Source organism: Asparagus officinalis, chromosome 10 (genome assembly GCF_001876935.1).
Source record: "Asparagus officinalis chromosome 10, Aspof.V1, whole genome shotgun sequence".
NCBI classification, from domain to species: Eukaryota; Viridiplantae; Streptophyta; class Magnoliopsida; order Asparagales; family Asparagaceae; genus Asparagus; species Asparagus officinalis.
The window spans coordinates 70,461,593-70,485,786 of NC_033803.1; the positions used below are offsets into that span (position 1 = coordinate 70,461,593).

Sequence of the window (24,194 nt, forward strand, 5' to 3'; positions counted from 1 at the left end):
ACTCCACTATTCCGCCAACCTCCTTTGGATATGATCGTTGAAGCTCTATTCCATCCATCCTCTGGATTCAGCTCGCTGACTGGACTCAGGAGGTTGAGGCCATTGAGTTAGCACTTCTCTCATTTGTTGGATAGCTAACTCCATCTCTGTCTTCATCTCAGCTCTAATTTCTTCACGTTGCTTCCCTAGAGCTTCTTGAAGCATTTGAGTAAACTGATCAGAAGTGATTGTGAACACTTCTTTGGTTTGTCCCGTGCTAGACATTGTATCATCAGAAGCGATCGTAGAACAAGTGTCTGAGAGTTCATCCTCCGAGGACATTCTTTCATGCATTCTCTTGTAATCTCTATGTCTGATAGCTCCTGACTGGAGTCGAGATATCTGTTGGGCAATTCTTGAATTGACTTTTCCTCCCGGGGAAAAGTCAGGGTTTGATTTATTTGAATGCCGCTTAGATTTTCCTTTATCAGCCACATTGATGGTGACTTCAGGGAATTCATCCTCTTGAATAGCAAATTTCTTGCTGAAACATCTCGGCCTAGGCTTTGACATTTCGGTGAAAAGCCTCTGAAATACTGAGACTCTTTGCGGGATGACTTCTCGTTTGGCGTAGTTATATTCCAACAATGCTGCTTTAATGAGTCGCGCACAGGAACAATAAGAGTTTATTTCTCAAATAGTTCTTTTTCGAAATTTATTCAAACCCACAGCTTGATAGTACGATTCATTGGTATGATTGCCGGAAAATCCTATCGTCTGTTGGTATGACCTCCCAGGCATAACAATGTCTTTTGACGAACACATCTTCTTCTGAGGGTGTAAAACCTTGTTGGCATTCTCAGGACAAATTATTGTTGTCTTTGAGTGATCCAAGGTTATGTCAGGAGTCACACGTTTAGAACCACTCCCTTACGGGTGCGGAGTCTTAACGGGCTCCAAATGCTGATTTTGCACAACTCCAGACTTCGGAATCCAAACTTTGTAGAATTTTGGTGGTTCTTTGGCCACCGTTTTCTTCTTTCCTTCTCGTCTTTGTTGTAAAAGAGCACGGGCACGAGCGGTGTTTGCCATACGCTTTTGTATGTGTTCTTTGAGGGTCGAACGGGCCCTTTTGACAAGAGTCCATTCCTCCGATGTAAATTTTGCTGAGATGTGAGTGATTTGACGTTGAGGCGACTGAACCACTTGATGTTTCCTTGATTCTAAGTCCGCATAGTAACGAACTCCATCGGTTTGTTCCAAGGCCTTAGCCAATTGATGAGCGCGGCGTTGGCGTCGCCTCTGACGAGCCCTCTTCGTCAGAGTTGGCAAACTTCGATCGAACAACTCCTTAATTAGGGTGGAATCATTATGAGCAGAGCTTCCGGCTTTGGGGGTCGCCGGGATAATGTTGCGAGGCAAGGCCTCAATAACGATTGGGCGAGAGTCTTCACTTTTAGCCTTCTTTGGCGTATAAGCCTTCTTCAATGATGGGATCCTCTTGTACTTACGAGATAATGAAGATCTTGAAGAGGATGATGAGATATATTCTTCAAACTTGATTTGGTCAAACTCGTATTCAACCGTGGATTTAACTGGAATCTTGATCGACTGCGACACGACGGTCTTGACAGCGAGACCGTTGGCTCCCACTGTGGTCACCAGTTTGTTTTCGTCGAAAGTTGCTTTCATTGTAGATTCCATTGAAACTTAATTTGTTTACAGAGAATTATAACGAAAAATAACGAAAATACAACTCTCTTGGAAAATAACACAGAAATTATTTATCAACTCCTGCTTTGTGGGACTTTGCCTGTGCCGGGAGTACTTTGGCTCGTTGACCACCGATTCACAGATCGTGAGGGTGTTTAGAGATCTTTCCTTCGTTTATCGAAGTAAAGATTTGAAAGCGAATATCTTATCGATGTAAGATGTTCACTCTTCCAAAGATCAAGTCTGAGCTTAGATCTCTAGGAATCACCAAATGATGTTTGTCAAAGGGTGAAAGTTCCCTCTTTCTTCCTCAAAATCACCAAAAGCTCAAGTCTCTTCTGCTCCAAAATGCTCTTTGTCCTTTATTTTGTACCTAGGGAGGTATTTATAGGGGTAGGAATGCACAACAGTAGAAATGGGGGCAAAACAACTGACCAAGTAACTGTTCTTTGGCCGCTGCAGTCGACACTGCCGCGGCTATTGGCGCGGCAGTATGGACTGCCGCGGCCAAAGAGGCAGTTACCAGCACGTTTCATCGTGCTTGAAACCGTTCTCCCACGACCTTTAACCACCTTTTTCGTGGTTTAACTGCTTGTCCACGTCAGCACACGTCCTATCTCTGATATACCGCCACGTGGACTTCAAATAATCATCATATAACTGCCTTGTAACCAACATAGCACGCCCTATAATAGCCGCTGCACCTTATGCTATCGTGCCTTAGCCGCGGCACGATATGCTGTCGCGCCTTAGCCGCGGCACCATATGCTGTCGCGCCATGGCCGCGGCATAATATGCTGCATATGCTGCCGCTCCATGGCCGCGACATCATGAGCTGCCGTGCCTGAGCCGCGACACCAAGCGCTATTTGTTGGTGTGTACATGTTGTCTCACTTCCCTTGCATGATTCCCCCTGATTAAGAGAATGACGTTTATCGCCTTTTCTTTGTCTTGAGTAGTATTTGGATGTCTGTAAGCATTTTTTGACGCCTACACCGAGCTCATGGCAGTTTGAGATACTTCATTGGAGAGGAAACATTAGGGCGATGAGATGAGATGACAGTTTCGATGGGTCATTCCTTTCTAGAGGGGGATCGGCGTTTGATATCGAGCATTGGCATTGGTGTGCTGGCTTCGACATGTTTGGGTCATCTTATGCATAGGTCGCCGACTGCTGCATTAGGAGTTATTGGATCTGGGGGAGCTGCTTCATATTTTGGTTGGCGTCGGATATTTGGTTACCCAACATTTGTTCACATCGAGGATGTGAGATTTGATCCGATTACGCGTTTGGGATTCGGAGGCTCATTTGATTATCGTTTGGGAGCTTCTGATTTTGTTCTGAACAGGAATGTCACTTTTGACTCTCAGCAGGTGGAGAGTGTTGATCAGGTCATTTGGATATCGTAGCAGGTGAAGGGTGATCCCACTCCATATTGGGTGGAGTTTACTCCACATACTTCAGATCATACTGCATCGTTTGAGATTCCAGCTGAGGTGACACAGATTGGGAATCGTGTTGATTTGGATACAAATGATAGGTTGATTGATTCGAGTGCAGCTGATAGATGTAGTCTGGATATAGCCATTGGTTCATCTCAGGTGGAGATGTTTGGATTGTTTCAGTTTGAGGCCATTGGAGGTGCTATCAGCCGTAGACTTGATCGTGATGTTGGAGAAGGGTTACGAACTCTTCTAGTGGATTGAGGTTTTTGGAGGCCGTTTTGGTGAACTACGTGAATGCTTGATTCATTGTGCAAGAGGATACGTAGGCAGTCAGTTTTATGATGCAGCCGGTTTGGTGAGTTGATACCGACATTTGGAGTTTGTTCGCATTCTCGTTTGGGTTCTCGACTTGTTGTAGATTGAGTCCGTTGTCGTGGATTTGTTCCACTTCGTACTGGACGTAACAAATGAGACGTTTGGTTGGTATTGGTGTCGGCTCAGTTATGGGAATACTTCGCCGAGGTGAAGAATTGTTGGATAGAGGATTCCTAATCTATTTTGGTAACATGAGGTTATTAGGATTTCTATTCTATTTTGGTAATAGGTTATTAGGATTCCTAATTTGTTTTGGCTTTTGGTTTAGAATTCTTAGTATGTTTATGATTTTAGGATTTCTATATATATGGAACAATTGGAAGAGAGAATTGAGAAGAAAATTAGGGATATTTGGAGCACAGAAAAGAGGTATTTTCTGAGCTATTTGTTTAGGGTTTTGTTTGGAGAGATTAAGAGCTTGTTGGTGAGATTAGTTTGTTCCTTCGAGAGATTTGTAATCTCAGTTTGTACTCTTTCTCTATTAGTGAAAACCCCATCCCCTTTCTTGCCCCGTGAAAATAGGCAACTTGCCGAACCACGTAAAACTATTGTGTTTGGATTTGTGTCGTTGTTTTGATTGTGTTTGGCCTTCTCTCTACGTTTGTTTGATTTGGTTCTCGAAGCACGCCCGTTTGATTGTCCCGCTTCCGCGCCGCGCACAACACGTACTTCCCGTATATCCAGAACAAATTCTATTAAATACGGATTTGCAATACTACTATTGGACCCAAAGCTACATCAACTTGACTTGAGAAAGAGATACATTCCTCCTGAAGTGATGCAGTAGATAAAAATAAAAATACGGGTTATTCCTATTTGAGTTCCATGCGTCCAACTTCCAAAATTTATGCTACAGAGACTGTCCGTTTATGTCAACAATCTGAAACTACAAAAAAAAAAAAAACATCTTCAAATTACGATTCTGAGCTCCTGGGGACTCCGAGTGACCAATGCTAGCTGCGGTGATGCACGCGTGCAGATTGCGGCTTTGGTGCCAGCGTGCCTACAGGGCTCATCCTTGCACATGCACCTGGACGTGTCTGTAAGAGTGTCTCACAGTTCAGTCTACTTCTTTCCTCAAGAGACAGTGAACTACACATTCCAATAATTATACAACCAATCTTTACTTTTATGTCTCTTTTCAATATTAAGAGTGGACATCCGTAATAAGCCAAAAGGAAAATGCACCCGGAATATAGTAACAAGAAAAGACAGTGATTAACAATAATGCTACAACAAGATGGACAGACCTACTAAAAATTTTCCCATTTTTGATTTATTAATTCATAAAATCCCATCAGTTCCTTCCCATTTTATTATTTAAGGCTATATATGTACTCCCCGGCCACCTAATTTACATAAATCTAGTTCTAACTTTGAATCTTTACTAATAATTAACTATACAGCATATATAATGTTTCTTGTAGAGATACCTTTCTACCTAAATAACACCTTAATCTCATATAACTTTTATCATTTCCTAAGTGTAAAAGGTCGAAATATCCGGAGAGACCTCAAAGATGTGCTCAACAGATGGAGAAAAGGGCTAAAAGTGGACCAAAACTTTCAACAAAATATGAGGTAGGAAGCTCAATACCGGGTATTGCATTACATGTGTATGTAGATTGTAGCGTCTTGACGAATGCTTAACTCAGTCCAACAGTTTGGAGCATCGGGGCATCTAAGACAGGAATCACCATACAATTCAATCATACTCTATTGGATCAAGCACTTGCAAGAGAAGAATCGTGCGATAAAAACAAACAGGATGACAATGTTAAAGCCAAATTAAAAAAACATGCTGATTTTTTCTTTGTTCGTGCAGAAGAATCATGCCTTGAAGATTAATAGAAGATCATGGACAGCATCATAGATGTTTACATGAAGATGAGCTAACTACAACTGCATCTAGCAGCACAAAAAGATCTGAAGAAACCTCACCTAGAAAGTTATGTCAGTTTACAAGATTGCTAAAGCACAAAAAGAATGTTTACGATTAGCATACGCAGGCTTGTGACATCCTTTGCTGAGACACGATCAGGAGCTAGCACCAACCCTAGCAGGAAAATGAGGTGTGGATGTGCCCGGTTCCTTTGATGTACTCAGCTTTCCTTTTGGTCCTCGAATCTTGTCGATTTCTTTTTGCTCGGATTTATGTCTTGCAGCAGCAAGCTGGTTCATAAAGCTTCTCTTGTGCGCGAGCCCTCTTCTTTTCCACCTTAACCTAACGTAAATGAGCATAAATGATTATGAACTTCAGCATTAAGAATTGCGTAAATTTTTTATCTAGCCCTCTTGACTGAATACAAACTACTGAGTCACTGACTGCTCCTTTCTATAACCTACTGTGCAATTTCAGATTTCTCATTTTACAATGAGGATATGCCCTTTATTGCCATCTCAATTTGTTTTTTGTCCTTGTTCATGTATTTTTGATATGACATCGACAGCCGCTGTGGATGGATTAATATGGAAAATTAGTTGGCCCTTCACCTTAAGAATAAACTGCAAAGAAACACTGTATAATCATACAACAGAAAATAATCCTATAAGAAATGCTGTGAAGGTAGATCCGTATGGTTTGATGGCGCACGTTCAATTAGAGTGGAACTTTGTTATTGAGATGCATTAAATTGTTAGATTAAAATTTTTTGCCCTCGACACCGCTTTTTTTAGTAAGATACTCCAACAGCGGAACTTGATTGTGCACACATGCGGCTCATTTTCCCTGCAGAGAATGTGTATAACTGTTGGATGCTCAGTGTTCAGCAATGTGTCAGTGTTCTCCCTTAATGGAGATCATAGAGTGTGATCCATAATAAGACACATTTGAATCCATCCTTACACCAGTGAATGTAATAACATGCAAATATATGTGCAAAAGTAAATCACTTTAGAAATCAATATATGATACCTAAAATTTCCTCATTTCAGCTTCAGTTTTCGCCTTTCCATGATTTTCCCATGGCCTTGGATTTTGATCTCCTCCTGTTTAAACCTGAAAACATGTAGCAACATTACAGCTGAGATTTGACTTAATACATGACATATATGATACTCTTATATATAGAAAGTGTAGGACATAAACCTAGCCAAATACTTGGCTTTCTCCGGTGTCCTTCCAAACTTCTGCACAGGCATCAGTCACATTTTTACCTAGCTACACCACAGAAGCAATTCTACTGCTCTCCTCTTCTTTACCAGCCGTCCCCCCCCAGCCGATGCAGCGATACCCATCCTACCCAATTGTTGTCCAAGAACCATTAGCTCTCTCCTGCGTGCTCTCCTTTTTTTAATCCCGAGGCTCCAAGCTGACTCGTTTACATGTGAAGGTTGGTCCAGTTCTTGCGGGGGATAATGAACGAGAACCTGGACTGCGCGTAGGTGATGTAAATCTAGTAGGAGTTTCTGTCCGTGATACTTCAGGGCTAACCACAGGAATCATTTCTGTACCCACATCTCTCATGGATACAGACATACCTGTCGATGGTGGCGCAACAAATGTTATTGCACTTCACAGAGATGTTAAAAAAGGTACTACGATTATTGAGAATAACTGCATAAATTTAAAAACATTTTAAAATGTTATAATTATGATCCAAAATGCAAGTAAAACAAATCTGAATGACTAAAACACACAAACCCACGAGCTAAATCACTGATAATAACTAGGTACGCATCAAATGAAATGCTACAAAATATATGTAGAGAAGAAGTTATGATGACATTCATATCTGTGTTTTGTAGGTAATCTTGACTTCTCCCCAGAGAGGGACAGTCAACTTTTATCAGTAGGACCAAATATGCACAACTTTACAATCTTTCTAGTTCGCCTAATGTACTAGTTACTCTAATAATTTACGACCAAGCACGAAATTAAGTAAGGAATTCATGACATAAAAGGAAATCAAGAGACAAAACTTTCACCCTCAAGAAACTTATGATTGTTAAGATGATCCGCTGTTTGATATATGTAGCTTAGATCAACATCTGTTCAATGAATGATAATTCAGTTTCCATTCCTTGCTGCGAACAAATGACCGCAAGAAGCATCCAAAAGTTATACAGTTTTCCCTAAAGAAAACAGATCACATATTTTCATAATTAGTATTCTAGTGTATGTAATGCGTGCATGACACGGTATATTTTTGCATAATAATTTTTTTTTTGGTCAAAACCCTAATAGTTGACGCTAACACAAATAAGTGTATAAAAACTAACTATAAAACATGACCAAAGTGTACGGTAATGCACGGATTGATAAAGTTCTAGGCATAAATTTTTTTCCCCACGCTACATATGAGTCGATCAAGTTTGCATAGTCCGGTTGGTGCAGCACGTTTCATATACCTGTTTGGATGGACGGAATGATAAATTTTCAAATTTGTGGACCATATATGGTAGTATACCAAACATGTGACAAAAGCAAAAACAATTGATAGATATTACATATTTATTGTTACCATTGTGTGCATGAGGAAACTATGAATGGGTTTTGATTTAGGTTTTTTGCCTTTAAACCCAAAGTTATACCCACATTTATTTTTAGATCCACTTATATCTTTACCTATACACGCAAGTTACTTTTTCTTTTTAACTTTTAGGCCCAAAACATCAAAGCCACCATATTTCCATACAATATTTAAAATAAAAGTTAAAACACCAAAATACTCTTGTCTTCTTCTTCTTCTTCCTCCTCTCTTAAGCCATAACGCATTCTCACTCATTCTTCTTCTTCTCCTCACTCTCTCCATTTTCACCACCTCTTCTTTTAGGCCTTCCTGTTGGGGATTTTACTCTCCCCGCCTACTACAATCTGCGTAACTCGGAAGTCAACCCACAGTCAACAAGATAGAAAATAATCACAATCAAGAAGAATGAATACCAAGATTTACGTGGTTCGGTCGACCAACTTCGACCTACATTCATGAGGCAACAATACAGAAAATCCATTATGTATCAGGGAGAACTATAAGAGGAATCACTCAATTCTCATCTCTTAATCTCTTAATCTCACATACATAATTAACTCTCATATTCTCTCAAAAACTCACTCCTTATAATTTTTTGACGGACAAATACTTCGAAACCCTATCCCATTATTATAATCTTTTACACGGTCAATACGAAATCATCGCCTCTCACACAATATTCTTGAATTAAGCTACGTCTTCTGGTAACCCTAGATTACAAGAATATTGGCTCTTTCTCCTCTCCTTTTTCCCCTCAGATAATAGAAGAATATATATAAGGAAACCAAAACCCTACCTCTACTCAAACTTTCTAATTAGAATAGGATACAAACTCCTAATCATGATGGGACTTAATCTCCTAATCATGATAGATCTCTAATCATATCTAATTCTTATGAAGTTATACAAATAATCAAAAACAAAAACCTAACAATCTCCACCTTGGATTTGATTCCTAAGTCACCTAGAAGACCTACCATTGCCGTTTTGAAACTTTGCATCTCCTACTACCGCCTTCTATTTCTTTCACACTCTAATTAGAAGCATCCACACTCCTAATCGGAACATCCGCACTCCTACTAGGATACCCCATGACCCACGCTATCTTGCTTCACCGTGGCGCCTCCACCTCTCTTGTGCGCACCAAGAGATCTTCACTACCTCTAATATCATAAGCTAATCAACCATGCTTCTCCTCTCGACTTGAGACTGACAATAGCCTCCCCTTGCTTGTTATCTTTGTGCTCCACCTGCATTGTTTGTCTCAAACTATATCAGTGCACCTTTCCTACTCTACGCTATGAGTCGAATGCCTCTATCTCCTCTATCACTTGTGTGTCACTCGGTTGTGCTCGCTTGCAAGCTCCATCTAAGTTGGCACTACCTTCCTCAAGTCTATACACCAACCAACTCCTGCTCTTGTGATGATCCAAAATAATTGCATGCTGACAACTCTACTAATAAAATCACGTCTGATTCTCTACACTAGTCTCATCCCTCGCATACTCACTTACCTTATCTATCTTTAGATCCGTCTAGTCACCACCATCAGAACTTTTCAGCACTCTCTAACCAATCTGAGAAAAATCTAAAAGTTTGATCCTTCTATTGCATTCAGAACACTCCAAAACCTATAAATCAATCACTGGATCATAAAAGTCCACCTCCGATTCACTGTTCTACACTCCAATCAATCTCAGACGTTGATTTGAATTTAAACATAAATCCAGCACACCAAACATGATAACCACCAAAAATTGGATCCTAGTGCTCCCTTTTCTCTTTCCCATATGAATTGGTAGTTTGGTACTCATGTGACCATCCTACACATATTCGCGTGGACCCCACTTAATATCTTATTTCCTTCTTTCTTTTTTCGTTTTTAATTTTCCCCCCTTGTGAGCACTCACATGTCTTCACCTTCCCCTCTTCGTAATTTACATGAATAAGACTAGAGATCCAAAGCTCCTCCAACAGTGCTATTCAGAGTCCAGTCATAGCTGCTTCGGCACTGTTCACCAACGCTCTACACTAGTCGCGTCTCTTCTGTTTGTCATACATCCGCCGCCTCTTCATGACCATCGCCCACCGTCACCTTCAGACATCACCGCCAGAAACCACACCCTCCGCATCCGGCTGATCGGTGGCCGTAGATCCTCTCATCGGTGATCCCGGTCCTATTATTTTTCTTTCTCTTCATCTTGATTCTTGTAAAGCCGATCTTCAATCTCGCATGATGATGACTTCTATCTTGAAAACTCACTTCCGAATTCATCAACATCGCTTCGACCTATATCCATGGGGCAACAATATGAGAAATCCACTATGTATCAGGGAGAACTACAAGAAGAACCACTCAACTCTCGTCTCTCAATCTCTCAACCTCACATATATAATCAACTCTCATATTCTCTCTGAAACCCAATCCTTACAATCTTTTGGATGGACAAAGACTGTGAAACCATCTCCCAATATTATAATCTTTTACATGGTTAAAGGTTATGAAACCATCGTCTCTCACACAATATTCTTGAATCAGGCTACACCTTTTGCTAACCCTAGATTAAAAGAATATTGTCTCTCTCCTCTCCTTTTTCTCCTCCAATAATGGAAGAATATATATAGGTGTGTGATGTCTAAAAATCACTGCAGATAGCTAATCCCCATCAAACACTAATGATGAAAGTTATAACCTGACGACTTTCGCATCACCAATCCAATGATGAAAGTTACAATCAGATGACTTTTATGTTAATAGATGAATGCTACAATTAGAAGATTTTCACGTAGATCGAGAAAGGTCACAATCTGACAACCTTTACGGCAACCGATGAAAGCTCTGATCAACAGCCTTTACAAATAACAACAGGAGTTATAATCTAACGTCTCTCACATTTTAAGGAGCCAAGACGGAGATTATAATATGATGATCTTCGTAAATGCTCTAACAAAAGAGACTACAAGTCAATAGTCTCTTCAATTCAAGACGCAAAGCTCACATTTGCGTCTCAGAAGCTAGACGCACAACTCAGAACTGCATCCTAGATTTTAGACGCATAACTCATCTGTGTGTTCCAAGAATAAAACACAAGATCAACCTTGCGTTCCAGACTCAAAACGCATGGCTCACCACTGCGTTTTTTCAGCCTCAAGTGCAGAGCCCAACTCTGGGTCCCGGGTCCAAAACGCAAAGTTCGTGCCCAGAACGCAATTCTTGTGTTTGACTCGTTCAAACACGAGCTGAACGGTTTCAAAATCGTTCCCCCATGATTTGAAGGGATCACTCCCCCACTTAGGAGCGAATTAAGGAGGCACTTACACCCCTTAATCCCCTATAAATAGCTGAAAAATTAGCTTAAAAGAGTTCTTTTTAGAGTTCTTCGAATTAGGGGTGGATCTTTTTTTTTAGATCTTGAATTCTGAAAGATCAAAAAAAAGCGCTTTTGGAGAAGAAGATCGGCATTCATCCTTCAACAACCGAGAGCATCTTCAATTTCAGCAACAGAGAGCTTAGATCTTGGCTTGAAACCGATTTCGGTTAAACCAATTAACTCTTTTACAGAGTTTTAAACTCGCTCTGAGTTCTTAAACTCGTTAAGAGTTATTTTCAAACTTGCCACGCAAGTTCTCCTCAACGTCAACTGAGAGGAAGTTATTATGTTCCACGAGGTGAAGCGTTCGGATCGTCAACGGGATACAAGGATTTGAACTCCCATCGACACCGAGAAGAATCCAGATTAAACAAAGGGAAGGGTCTCCATCGATCCCTTCTCTCTTTTGTAATTCGGGAAACCGATTGAGAGGAATTGTAATTTCTTTTTCTAAGCTTGTTAGAGAGAGATTGCAAAGAGGAATTGTAATCCATTCTTTTTCTAAGTCTGTTAGAGAGAATAATACAAATTCAATTCTCTATTTTCTTCTTTCAATTTTTCTAACAAACAATAGGAAAATCTAAACCCTACCCTTAGCCAAACTTCCTAATTAGAATATGATACAAACTCCTAATCATGATGAGACCTAATTTTCTAATCATGATAGATCTCTAATCTTATTTAATTCTCATAAAGTTATATAAATAATCAAAAACACAATCCTAACACTACCTTCGTCTTCCCCAAAACACCTCACCTATTCTTCATCCATTTTCTCCAATCTCACATCTACTTTATCTCTCCTACATGCAAGAGTTCTACAGTGAAGTAAGTTGAATTTAATTACGCGCTAAAGTTTGAACGTGGGAGAATAGTTGTGGGTTTGTCAAGGGAGTTTGCTAGAAATTATATTGGATTTTTTTTTTTAATTTACCCTTGAACTAATTCGCAAGTTTTATATAAACGTTGAGGGTATTTTTGGGTTTTGAAAAATGAAACTCACAGCCAACAAGACATAAAGCCTCGCATCTCTTAATAATAAAAATAATAGATAATAATATTTATCTAGATCAATCACAGTGTTAGCAGCTGAGAATTGGATCAACATTCAAAGCACTTAAAAAAATTTGGGCTTTTTCGATATTAATCCCCCATATCTTCTATATCTTGGAGCTTGTCCCCAAAATCTTTATATTTTGATATTAGTCCCCGAAATCTCTGAGTATTTTGAAATTGGTCCTGCAAATTTTTTTAAGTGCTTTGAAATTAATCCTCTAAATCTTTCAGCCTGGTGCTAACCTGAGGGAATAATTTCAGAACGCTTGAATTTTTTTGGGGACTCATTCTTAAATATGAAGATGTGGGGGACTAGTACAAAATATGAAAGATTTGAGGGACTAATTTCAAAAAGTGCCTTTTTGTATTTAAGACTGTTTGATTTTGTGGAAATTTCACATTATCCCTTCTGAACTTTGGATTTTTTTTTTCCACATAATCCCTCTGAACTTTGTTTATATCTCATGTAATATTGTTGAACTTTGGCGTGTCTCACAAATCTTCTTAGCTTTAACATTTTCTCATCAAACCCCCTCTACTTGTGATTTGCAAATTACTACATGCATGTTTGTGAGAGGAAGAAAAAACTCTCAAGTTTGTCAAAAAGTTATTTTCTATATTTTTCCAATATTGTCCCTTAATTCTTTCCAATTGTAATTTCGGTCTTCAAGTCATTAAAATTGCTACTTCATTTCTCAAGTCCTATTAATGTTTCAAATTATTTCCTAAACTAAAGAAATCCTTAAACCTAACTAATTTCTAACCTGTTCTTTTCTTTTCTTTTATAACCCTGTCCGAAACTGAACCCCAAATCATAAGAGCTACATTCTATTTTACTTTCTTAGAGAGGAATGTGTACTATAAAATTTTTGTACATGTTCTTGCTTGCGATTACGTTGAATCTAGGTTGGATGGAAATAGTGTTGTAAATGTAAATAGAGCAATTAGATTTATAAATGCACTATTTACTTTGCAACATTATAATTAGGAAAGGTAAGTAAGACTTCCATTTTATAAAAAAAACACTTGTGATAAAAATGCTATAGCCAATTTGATGAGAGGAAAAACTACAATTTTTAAAAATCTAAAAAAATAAAAATAATTTCATCTTATCAAAATAAATCTTTTTAAATCCAGACAAAAAATTATTTGCACCCAAGTTTCTGTTTACATCAAATTATGTAGCTTTTGCACTAAGTAAATTTTCAACCAAACACTAAATTTACATTGAAAATGTATTTCCTGCAATACAATTGCAGATATCCAAATAATAAATTTAAAGTTAATTTTTTTGTAATAAATGTTGCGCGCAACTGTCATGCCCAGGGCCTACGGGTCCGTTGGCGCGTGCAAGTCGTGGGACCCACCGAGAACAACTCGATGCTGGCAAAAGTCCACTGCCAAAATGCTAGCACTAGTTGTTCTTGGACCTTGGACTTTTCTCTATTTACACTACTAATATTTCTTCACACTAGTCCATGTGGGGCTAAAGTGAGGTGGGGCTAAAGTGAGGGTGTCACAATCACCCCACCTTTACAAAGATGACGTCCTCGTCGTCAAACATGACAATTGGCACATCCAAGTGTCACTTGCCAGGTGATGTAGATTCTAGATGTGGTTCCTACGGGTTCTAGAGGTGGCTCCCACCACATCCACACTTCCAATGCACAGGGTAGCACTTAGTCATTCATAGCACTTAGTTTCACACTTCCGGCTGGTAACCTGCTCTGATACCATTTATCACGCTTTGGGTCCACGGGCCCGTCAGCGCGTGCAAGCCGTGGGATCCACCGAGAGCAACTCGATGTTGGCTAAAGTCCACTCCTAAAATGCTAGCACTAGTTGTTCTTGGGTCTTAGGCTATTCTCTATTTAAACCACTAATATTTCTTCACACTAGTCCATATGAGACTAAAATGAGGGTGTCATAGGAGCATTTGTTGCCGTACGTTTGCCACAATTTATTTTTACAGCAAACCAAAATATATAGGCCCTAAATGTTGGGTTTGGATCCATGCCCATGATGTGCTCAAGCACATTAGGGTTGGCTTAGTGGGCACAACTTAGTCAAGTTGGTTCAATCCTCTTGAGTTGGAGGTGAGGCTTGAGGGTGATCCTTCGAGTGCGTTGTGTAGTTTGAGTTGTGAGGTAAATCCCTTGTATGTTTCCCATTTGTTCCTATTGTTGTTGGGTCTCAAGATTTGTATAAGATTTGAGGGTTATTATATGGTGTACTCTTCTTTGTTGCTATAGTAGAAAGAGCTTTCTTCTTGTCCGTGGATGTATGCGCATTTTGCCTAACCACGTTATATTGGTTGTCTATTACAGTTGATTGTGTTGCTTTTAATTCCGCATTTATAGTCTTCTTTATATTTGATATTGGGCTTGGAATCCTAATCTTTAGTTTTCCAATACTAAATGCTTCTCTTAGCTGTTACTTTTGGGCTAAACTCTCTCCTTGATATGCTATATATTGATTCCCCACACGTGATATAAAGGAAATATCTGCAATATATATTTCACCGAACTTGATAACCAAGTTTGGAAATTGAGCCGAAGACCGTTGAAGTCATATTGGAACATCTTAATCGTCCGGATCACTCGTGATAAGATCTAATTCACCGAACGTAGCTAATCATTAGCCAAATGCTTACTTTCAACATATATTAACACTCAAATTTCCTCGTAGTTTACTATATTTAACTTCAAAAACTAGCTTGAATCTGACAAATTATAATAAGAAAAGATCAATTCTTTACCTTGTTTACTTCAATTCAAAGAAGGAATACTTAATGATTTTGATCTAATTTTAACGATGCACCAAAAAATATTAATCATTAGATTAACATAATTGACGACTTGTGCATGAAAGTTGACATCATCTTGTGCGCCATCAAGATAGAGAATCTAGATTACTTTTTTCTAATGTGCCTATAAAGAATTATCAGATTTAGAATAAATCATAACCTATTAGAGAGGGCATCAGTTGATAGGGTGTGCAACATTTCTCTATTATATAAAAGGTGGTGCTACAGGGACCCAAAAACATGGGACATGTGAGGTGTCGACTCCCTATCTCATGCTGCATTGTTCATAAAACAGTGTATCATGGGACATGAAACTGACACTTCACATGTCCCATGTAAGGTCTCATATTTTTTGATATCTAAAACATTTTTCTTATATAGAAGGCAAACACAGATACTAACAAATAACTCCTACCATGAGCTGTCACTGCATAACCCCGTCCACGTGTCAGTCAACTCCGTCAGAACTACTGCTAGACCGCCGTACACCCCTCCCGTGCACGAATTCCTTTCTTTCTCTCGACACAGACCTCTAACGATCCTCTCTCCACCCAGAGTCTGGCCGAAAACTAGGGTTTAAAACCCCCCAAAGTTCAAACTTTTTACCAAATCCCGGCGAGATTTCGATGGTATCGACAACGGCGGCGGCGGCGGCCGTGGACGCGATCAGGAGGCGTCCGAGCTGGTGGCAGGAGGTGAATGATTCGGCGATTTGGCAGGACCGAATTTTTCACGCGCTCGCTGCTCTCTTTGGACTCGTCTCGGCCGTTGCTCTGGTTGGTTTTTCTTTATTAATGTTCGTTGCTTAGATTACTGTGTGCTGGGGGTTTGCAGTTCGTAAAGATACTTCTTTTTATGTGTTCTGACCTAATTTAGAATATCATATGATCAATAGAAAGGACAAATTTTCAAACCCAACCTGTTTATCAAAAAAATTCCTAAAAAAAGACCCGTTTCAAACTTAATTTCAAAAACCAACTCAGTTGGGCTGAAACTGGGTCGGTTTTTGAAAAAAAAAAATTCCTAAACTTCACGGGAGTTGAAGTCCCAAGTTTTGTTATATAAAAAACTTCACGGGACTTCAACTCCCGTGAAGTTTGGGAACTTTTTTTTCAAAAACCGACCCAGTTTCAGCCAACTGGGTCTGTTTTTAAAATTAAGTTTGAAATGGGTCTTTTTTTGAGAATAAAATTCAAAACAGGTCGGTTTTGAAAATTTGTCCTCAATAGAAATTGTTGATATTGGAAATTTGAAATGGTTGGTTGTTAACTATGAAGCTTGATATAGTTGATTTGAGCACCACTGATTATGTGGAAACTAGGAAACATCATTTGAAGAGGTGCTGTTAGGGTGCATTTAGTTTATAAGATGTTTAACTCTCTCCCGGCGGCGTCGATATTGTAGTGTTAGTCAGAGACTAGACTAGTGTGATGCTAGTCTTCGAAGGGTGCTGGGAATGCAGAAGCGTGGGTTGTGTGAGAGTCCATTTAGTCCCACATTGACCAAATGAGGAGTCAATTGTGCATTTATAAGAGATTTGGGTTCCCTTTTTCTAAGAACTAGCTTTTTGAGGTGAGTTCTCCTTGGCATCAGACAAAGCACCATCAATCCTATAGAAAAACATCACCTTGAAGGGGCGACCTAGTTTGTTTGGAAAGAACAAGTAGACTTACACAAGTAGGAAAGGAGCAAAGAGTCGGAGGAATCTTTTGTTTCTCAAATAGACACCACTTATTGGTGGAGTCAAATCTCCAAGAATTTGTAAGAATATTAGCCTTTTAAGGTTCAATCAAGGGCTCAGCTGAAAAGAAGAGACGGCCATCTTAATGTAACCTTTGTAGCGTTAGGTCCAGAGGAGATGGAAGACATGGAAGACAGAGTTAGATCCATATGAGCTACCAGGAGATAGACTAGTGATAAAACCCACCTTGCTAAGTCACATTAGAATTGGTGGATGGTGAACCCCACTGTTCGTGTATCTTGGTAGGTCATTGTGGAAAATGAGGTGTTAGCTCATATTCATATCTCCTCACACACCCATGATTAATGTTTCCTATTTTCTTGCCATTCTGTGTTATCTGCATGTATATTTTACTCTTTCCATGCTAGGCTTACCATCCAAGACTTGAAAATTTGGCTAGTTTATTTTACAATTGACTGGCGGATTGGCCAAACTTGTATAATTGTTAAATCCTACTGTTTATAATTGAAAGTAGAATTCCAAAGTCATAATTTAGCTATATGATTGTTTGGTGGAAAATTTGCAGTAAATAAAATGAAAGAAATTTGATTTGTATTCCCTCGATCTCAATTACAATTGGATTTTCTGATTACAAAAGAGAGGAGAATGATTTGGATTCTCCCATTTGTTTAATTCTGGGTTCTTCACGGTGGCGATGAGATGCTTCCCTCGAGTGTTCGTGTCGAGTTTGCTTCTCGTTGACGATCCGAACGTCTTGATTTACTGAAACGTGGTCTTCTCCTCACGATTTGACGTTGTGGAGAACTTGCGTGGTAAGTTTTAGAACTCTGAACGAGTTTGAAACTCTATGAAAGAGTTGATTTAACCGAAATCGGTCTATAAGCCAAGGATGAAGAAAGCTCCTGTTGCTGATTTTCAAAGCTCCAGCAATTCTCCCCAAGATCTCTTCTTTGCTGCCAAAGAGAAGGCTCCAACTCCAGGATCCGAACTACGCTGATTTCTTAGTTATTTATAAGGGATTAAGGGGTGTAACTGTCCCCTTAATTCGCTCCTAAGTGGGGCTAATGGGATGTAACCGTTTCTTAAATCACTCTTGAGTGGAGTTATGATCCCCTCAGATCGTGGGAAACGGTTTTGAAACCGTTCAGCTCGTGTTTGAATGAGTCAAACATAAAATTCGCGTTCTGATGTGAATTCTGCGTTCAAACGCGGTGTCTGGAAGCTTGAACGCAGTGTCTGAAAGCTCGAACGCAGCGGCTGGAAGCTCATTTGGCTGTTTGTTGGAAGCTGCGTTTGGCAGCGGATGAAAGCTGCGTTGGCAGCTTTCGGAGGTTGCGTTTGCGGCCGAACATGAGCTGCGTTGACAGCTGGATCTGAGCTGCGTTTGCAGCGTCTGGAGCTGAATGTGAGCTGCGTTTGCAGCCAGGTTTGACCTGCGTCCGCGGTCGAATTGGTGTTGCGTCTTGATGATGGTACGCGGGGAGGACTTTCACGTCTTGGTTTGAAGAGACCGTCGATTTGTAGTCTCTTTCTGTCAGAGCGTTGCAAAGATCGTTGTTTTGTTATCTTTGTTTTAACTCTTTGATATGTGAGAGTCGTCAGATTGTAACTCTAGATGCTGATTATGAAGGTTGTTGATTAGAGCTTTCATCAGTTATTGTGAAGGTCGTCATATTGTAACCTTCATCGATCTACGTGAAAGTCTTCAAATTGTAACCTTCTGGAAGTCGTCAGATTGTAACTTTCATCATCGGTGTTAATAAGCTATCTGTAGTAATTTTTAGACAGCCTACAATGATGTATATTTTCTGTTTCCTTATTATTCAGTATTATGCATATATTTTGGCCTATTGTGCCCATGTGAATGTTAACCCTTCCAGACTTGAAGTTTACTGCATTTTATAATTGACTAGTTTGATTGGCAAAACTCGTATTTGCAGATCCAACTTGTTAGGATTGAATGTAGAGTTCCAGAGTATGGTTGGACCACACAGAAGGTCTTTCATTTGCTCAACTTTGTTGTGAATGCTGGTATGTAACCCTTTTTCAGGCCACCTTTTATCATTCACATAGTTAGATTTAATCTTTTCTTAATTCCTGGCGATATTTGCAGTTCGCGCAGTTGTCTTTGTGTTCCGTCGAAATGTTCAGCACATTAAACCTGAGGTCTGACTACTTACTATTTCTTTGCTTATATGGAGTGTCCTTCTTCATTAGTATTATTATTTCAGCAGTTTTTTCCCCTTACTGTCCAGATCTTTCAGCACATTATTCTTGATATGCCAAGCCTGCTTTTCTTCACGAGTTATGCCTTATTGGTATTGTTTTGGGCTGAAATATACTATCAGGTAAATGTCATTGTAGTTTAATCTGTTACTTCAGTTACTGTTCCTTTGATTTGTGGTTTTTGATGTTTGCTTAACTTACTATTCTTGAATTGCAATGTTTGACAGGCGCGTGCGGTGTCGACAGATGGTCTTAGACCAACCTTCTATATGATTAATTGCGTGGTGTATGCTATACAGGTAATCTTGCTATGAGAAGCAGCTCTCCTGTGCTGGATACATGTGAGCTGCTTTTAGAAATAAAAGTTGAGCTTTCATGCATATATAATCTCCAAGAGATGTCTACATTTTTTCTTCTTTTTGGCACTGTACCAATGACAGACAAAATGCTATGAGAAAAGATATATATGATTATTATGACTGTCATCAAGATTCCTTATACATTATCGTGTTCAATCATCAGTAAAGTAAGCTGTATGAGATGAATTGTAAATTCTAAGTCATATTGATCTCATAAACGAGAGCACTTTAGCTACTCCGCCACGAATACCAGATCCATTTTTTAAAAACCCAGGTAGATGTGACCCTCTCCTTATAGGAGTAAGGGATGTAGAATACAGTCATTTGTGGGGAGGCATTTCTTTTTGACATTTATGCCCAAGAACTTGCAGAGTAGTTAAATCTCAAAGTAACCTGCTCCTAAGTTGTACTTATTCCCTATTTAATGTCCTTAGTGCATGATTTGTTATTTCAACCTTTATGAGAGCCTGAGTTATTACTTTGAAGTTTGATCCAAGTTTCCTACAAGCTTTTGGTAGTCCTGTCTGGTTAATCGTATTTTAATGTTGTAGTTCTTTCAGAAAATAAACGTGAGGCGACATTTGCACTCGAGAGTCTAGATCATTCTTACAGTGGTCTGAAGTGCTCATATTTACTAAAATAGTACTTCATTATAAGCGAAAGCACAACTTTTCTCCATCTTTAGCCGAAATCAAACTGCATTGGGAAAGGGAAGTATTATTTACTAAAATAATACTTAATTATATTTCTAGATGTGTTTATTATTTTCTTTTGAGAAAAGGCCTCTATATTGGGAAAGGGAAGATTACAAAAGAAGAGGAAGACATCCCCGAAAAAGGAGAAAAAGCCTTTATATTTGTAGACGGAAGTCCCCCTAAAAAGAACTCACCTAAAGAGGACAATTACTGTCTTATTACCTATGATATGTGGCACACTTTCCCTTGATAAAAATTTAGTGCATCTGACACTCCTAGATATGACACTTGACGACATCTGTGTCCAACGAATTGGAAATTTGTAAACTGCTATTTACCTCAAATTATACACAAGATGGAATATGCTGTGCTTCTTTTGAAAACAGTAATTATTGTATTTATCCTTTTACTAAAATTATTGTATTTCACATGTTAATATCAATAAACACACATACTTATTCCAACAAGATACTTATATACTATAAATTCAGATGAAATATAAATGTTAACAGTGTTCTTCTGTCTAGATGTTGGATACTTGCCCAAACACCCATATCTGTTTTGGAGCACGATATTCGTGACAAGGCACCACCGTCGTGCTCCTATCCACTAATTATGGCTGAGAAAGAAATCATAAATTGATTCTCTTGCCCAAGCTGAAGTTGTTGCACAATAAGGAATACCCTTCTGTACGTTTTAATTAACAAAAGCGTAGCCTACTGAATATGGAGGTTCAAACCCATAATTTCCAGCAGGTAAAGAAAAGGGTACCTACGCTGAAGTCACTCTGCACTTGTGGAGAAGTTTGGTAACATGTCAATCTTTCATGGAGTTTATGCATGGCGGGGATCACTGTATAATGTATAGTTATTTGTATAATGTATAGTTATTGGTATAATGGTTTATACTACAATTGCATATGATAAATATCTAAAGTAGCATGTATTTGGCAAATTGGCATTGCGACGAATCAAGTTTTGAAATACTATGGGAGGCATAAATGCTTTCAAGTTTATGAAGTTTGTAGTCAATGGTTTGTTAGAGGTCCAAAAGTTGCTTGCTATGCACAAAAGATTTTATTTATTATTCTTGTAGTTTTGTCAAATCGAATCTATTAATTGCAACTATTTCAAGTTGTTCTGTTTATGCCCTGATAGGGTAGTCACTTTTTATTCTTTCGTTTTCTTATAGGTAGTCCTGTGGATACTTTTATGGTGGAAGCCTGTTCAAGTTATGCTCGTCATATCAAAGATTTACTTTGCAGGTGCAGTTTAAATTTACATGATAACCCTGATTCTAATGTGGAATATGGATTCAAATTTGTGGGTTATTCTTACATTGAATGAATTCTGGCAGGTGTCTCATTGTTTGCTGCCCTTGGCTTTCTTCTCTATGGTGGGAGGTGAGCTGGTGCTTTGTGTCTTTATATTGTCTGTGGGTGGTCACACACACATTGCTTGATTCAAGGTGGCCCCTTCTGTATCCATTTTTTGGTCATTTGGCGAGCTAAAATAATTATAAGCTTGAGCCACTTTAATCTAATCCCCCCCCCCTCCCTCCTTTGCGACCATTTAGGTTTTCCTGCAAACTTAAGTGCTTCATAGCTCCATGTCCTCAATTTGTTCTAGCAGACATTTCCTTTTTATTTCATTTCAAAGTTTTCTAAAATATCTAGTATTCAAATCTTTCTATTCCAGCCATGGGAACAATTGCGTATGTGTTTCACAAGATATGCAAGGTGTGGATTTATTTATAATTGGATAATTGTCTCAACTTATAAATTTGGTTGTTGCTAGAAATCCCGAAGATATTTATGAGAAGCGTATTTAAAAGATGTCTACTGAGTGACATTTTCACAAAAAATTGATATGCTTTCTGAACAATCTAGATCTTGTTTAGGAGCAATTCATGTGTCATGAAGTAGCCGATGAGGAATGCTGTGGTTAGTGCATTCCCTTTCTTTTTCGGCTTTAAAACCATGTTGCCTCACATATATCCATACTCATACCATCAAGTATAAGTCAATAGGTTTGCCCTGACAGATTCTTACTGTGATTTTCTCCTGTCAAAAGATTATGGTTTCCCTCTGGCGTTCCAAGATTTTATATATCATTTCGAGATTCTTGTATGATCTCTATTCACAGTTTTGATTCTTCTGATAGGCTTGCTTCTAGATCTTTTACCATGCATCCACGTGTACAATCCCCCTGTCCTTGTCTTCCCAAACTACCTTGATTGATCAATATGGCTTCTCTTAACATCTTAACATTTCGTATCGTTCCGATTCCACATTGGACAGATGTTATATCTTAGATTAGTTTATAATGTTACTATGTAAGTATCGTATACCTGATGGAGATTCTTTCATGTTTATAGGTTATTTCTGATGTTGCGACGCTTCCCGGTTGAATCTAAAGGGAGAAGAAAAAAGTTACAGGAGGTACTTGTTCCGCATGTTTGTGCATGCACATGCTTGTTTTTTGTTTGTTAGTTTATGATTGTGCATTGATATGTCTTGTTCTTACTAGGTTGGTTATGTCACTACGATATGCTTTTCCTGCTTTCTGGTGAGATGCATAATGGTAAGCATGGTTTCTGTTGCTTATCTGGTATTACCATTCGCCTCTGCATGTCAGCCCTTTCTGGTTGACACCTTCATCACTAACTCTGTTCTTTGTTGCGTAGATGTTCTTCAATGCATTTGATAAAGCGGCAAATCTTGATGTTCTGAACCATCCGATTCTCAACTTCTTGTTTTACATGGTATCGCTCACACCTTGTTTCCACATCGTGTGAAACTTCAATATAATTTTTACACCACAATGCTCAGGAATCATTCGACTCCAGTTATCAATTGACATTGATATTATTTAAAACAGAATGTACTCTGAATCACTATTGCCTTAATTGCAAAAATCCCATGTTTTCGCTAACGTTTCATATTCATTCTTGCAGCTGGTGGAAATTCTTCCCTCATCTCTAGTTCTGTTCATTTTAAGGAAGCTACCCCCTAAGCGCGGCATCACACAGTATCATCCAATTCATTGATTCAGCAAAAACAAAGCTGATGTGCTCCTCTTTCTTCTAAATGCATAATGATATCCCACGCTTGATGTTACATATTATTACAAGGAAAACCTGAATGCAAAATGGTATCGGGTTGTTCTACCAGATGCTGTAGATGCGGAAAAGTTGTGTATAATATTTTCCTCTGATAACAACACTAATCATGTTTACGGTCTGTGCTGTAGATGCGGAAAAGTTGTGTATAATATTTTCCTCTGATAACAACACTAATCATGTTTACGGTCTGTAAAATATCTTCTAATTGGATAATAATGTTATTTTCCTCTGATAACAACACTAATCATGTTTACGGTCTGTAAAATATCTTCTAATTGGATAATAATGTTGGGGCAGTTGTTTACGGTATATTTATAGTGTACGTAAATAAATACGAAAGATTTGTGATGAACCTGCGGCTGGATTAAATTCAAGCATGCATACTGACAATCATGAGCAAATACTGTGGAGGATTTAGGGAAAGTTTGATGATCTACATACCTATCAGCCAGCAACAGAGGAGGATTAGCATGAGGAACGGATATCGAGATAAGATGTTAGGGGATCATGAAAACTTTAGTACTTATAAACCTGCTGTCTACTGGAAACTAACAGTCTTTGATTTTGGCTTGAATGTTAGGTATAGCCTACTGGTCCTTTTGCAGGTCTAATATTGTAGTTGTGAAATGTTACGTATTTTTTTCTTAGATGATTGGAGGTGAGTATAACATTGTAAAATGTTACATTTCCACCAAAGTAGCTGTAAAAAAATCGTTTTGGACTTTGAAATTGATTGAGCTATGGATTCCTTTGAACTTGGGTTTTTGTCATAGTACCACACATGAACTTGGGTTATATCATTATATGGTGTTAATTAAGTTTTGTTCATTTAAATTGTTTACAATTCAAATTCATGTTGTCGGTCAAGCAC

At 38.8% G+C, this 24,194-nt stretch overlaps 1 protein-coding gene and 1 long non-coding RNA gene across 2 annotated transcripts; one reads left to right on the top strand and one right to left on the bottom strand.

Annotated features, from left to right (window-relative positions):
* LOC109826017 lies at positions 5,344-6,712 on the bottom strand. Its single transcript, XR_002243155.1, has 3 exons — positions 6,602-6,712; positions 6,428-6,511; positions 5,344-5,737 (listed from the first exon to the last, which is right to left on the bottom strand). It is a non-coding gene; the product is annotated as an uncharacterized LOC109826017 (long non-coding RNA).
* Positions 15,743-23,444, top strand: LOC109825810 (tobamovirus multiplication protein 3-like). Its single transcript, XM_020392711.1, has 11 exons — positions 15,743-15,994; positions 18,861-18,951; positions 19,034-19,086; positions 19,176-19,268; positions 19,374-19,445; positions 21,392-21,464; positions 21,557-21,602; positions 22,577-22,640; positions 22,729-22,782; positions 22,886-22,963; positions 23,156-23,444. Exons 1-11 carry the CDS (start codon positions 15,845-15,847, stop codon positions 23,246-23,248), a joined length of 867 nt encoding a protein of 288 aa, XP_020248300.1. The 5' UTR covers positions 15,743-15,844; the 3' UTR covers positions 23,249-23,444.

What these genes read in the sequence shown, in the direction of transcription:
- LOC109825810 (XM_020392711.1), top strand. Translation starts at nt 15,845, where the DNA reads ATGGTATCGACAACGGCGGCGGCGGCGGCCGTGGACGCGATCAGGAGG. An exon ending in CAACTTTGTTGTGAATGCTG is followed by an intron (nt 18,952 to 19,033) that starts GTATGTAACCCT and finishes CGATATTTGCAG; the next exon opens with TTCGCGCAGTTGTCTTTGTG. An exon ending in GCGTGGTGTATGCTATACAG is followed by an intron (nt 19,446 to 21,391) that starts GTAATCTTGCTA and finishes GTTTTCTTATAG; the next exon opens with GTAGTCCTGTGGATACTTTT.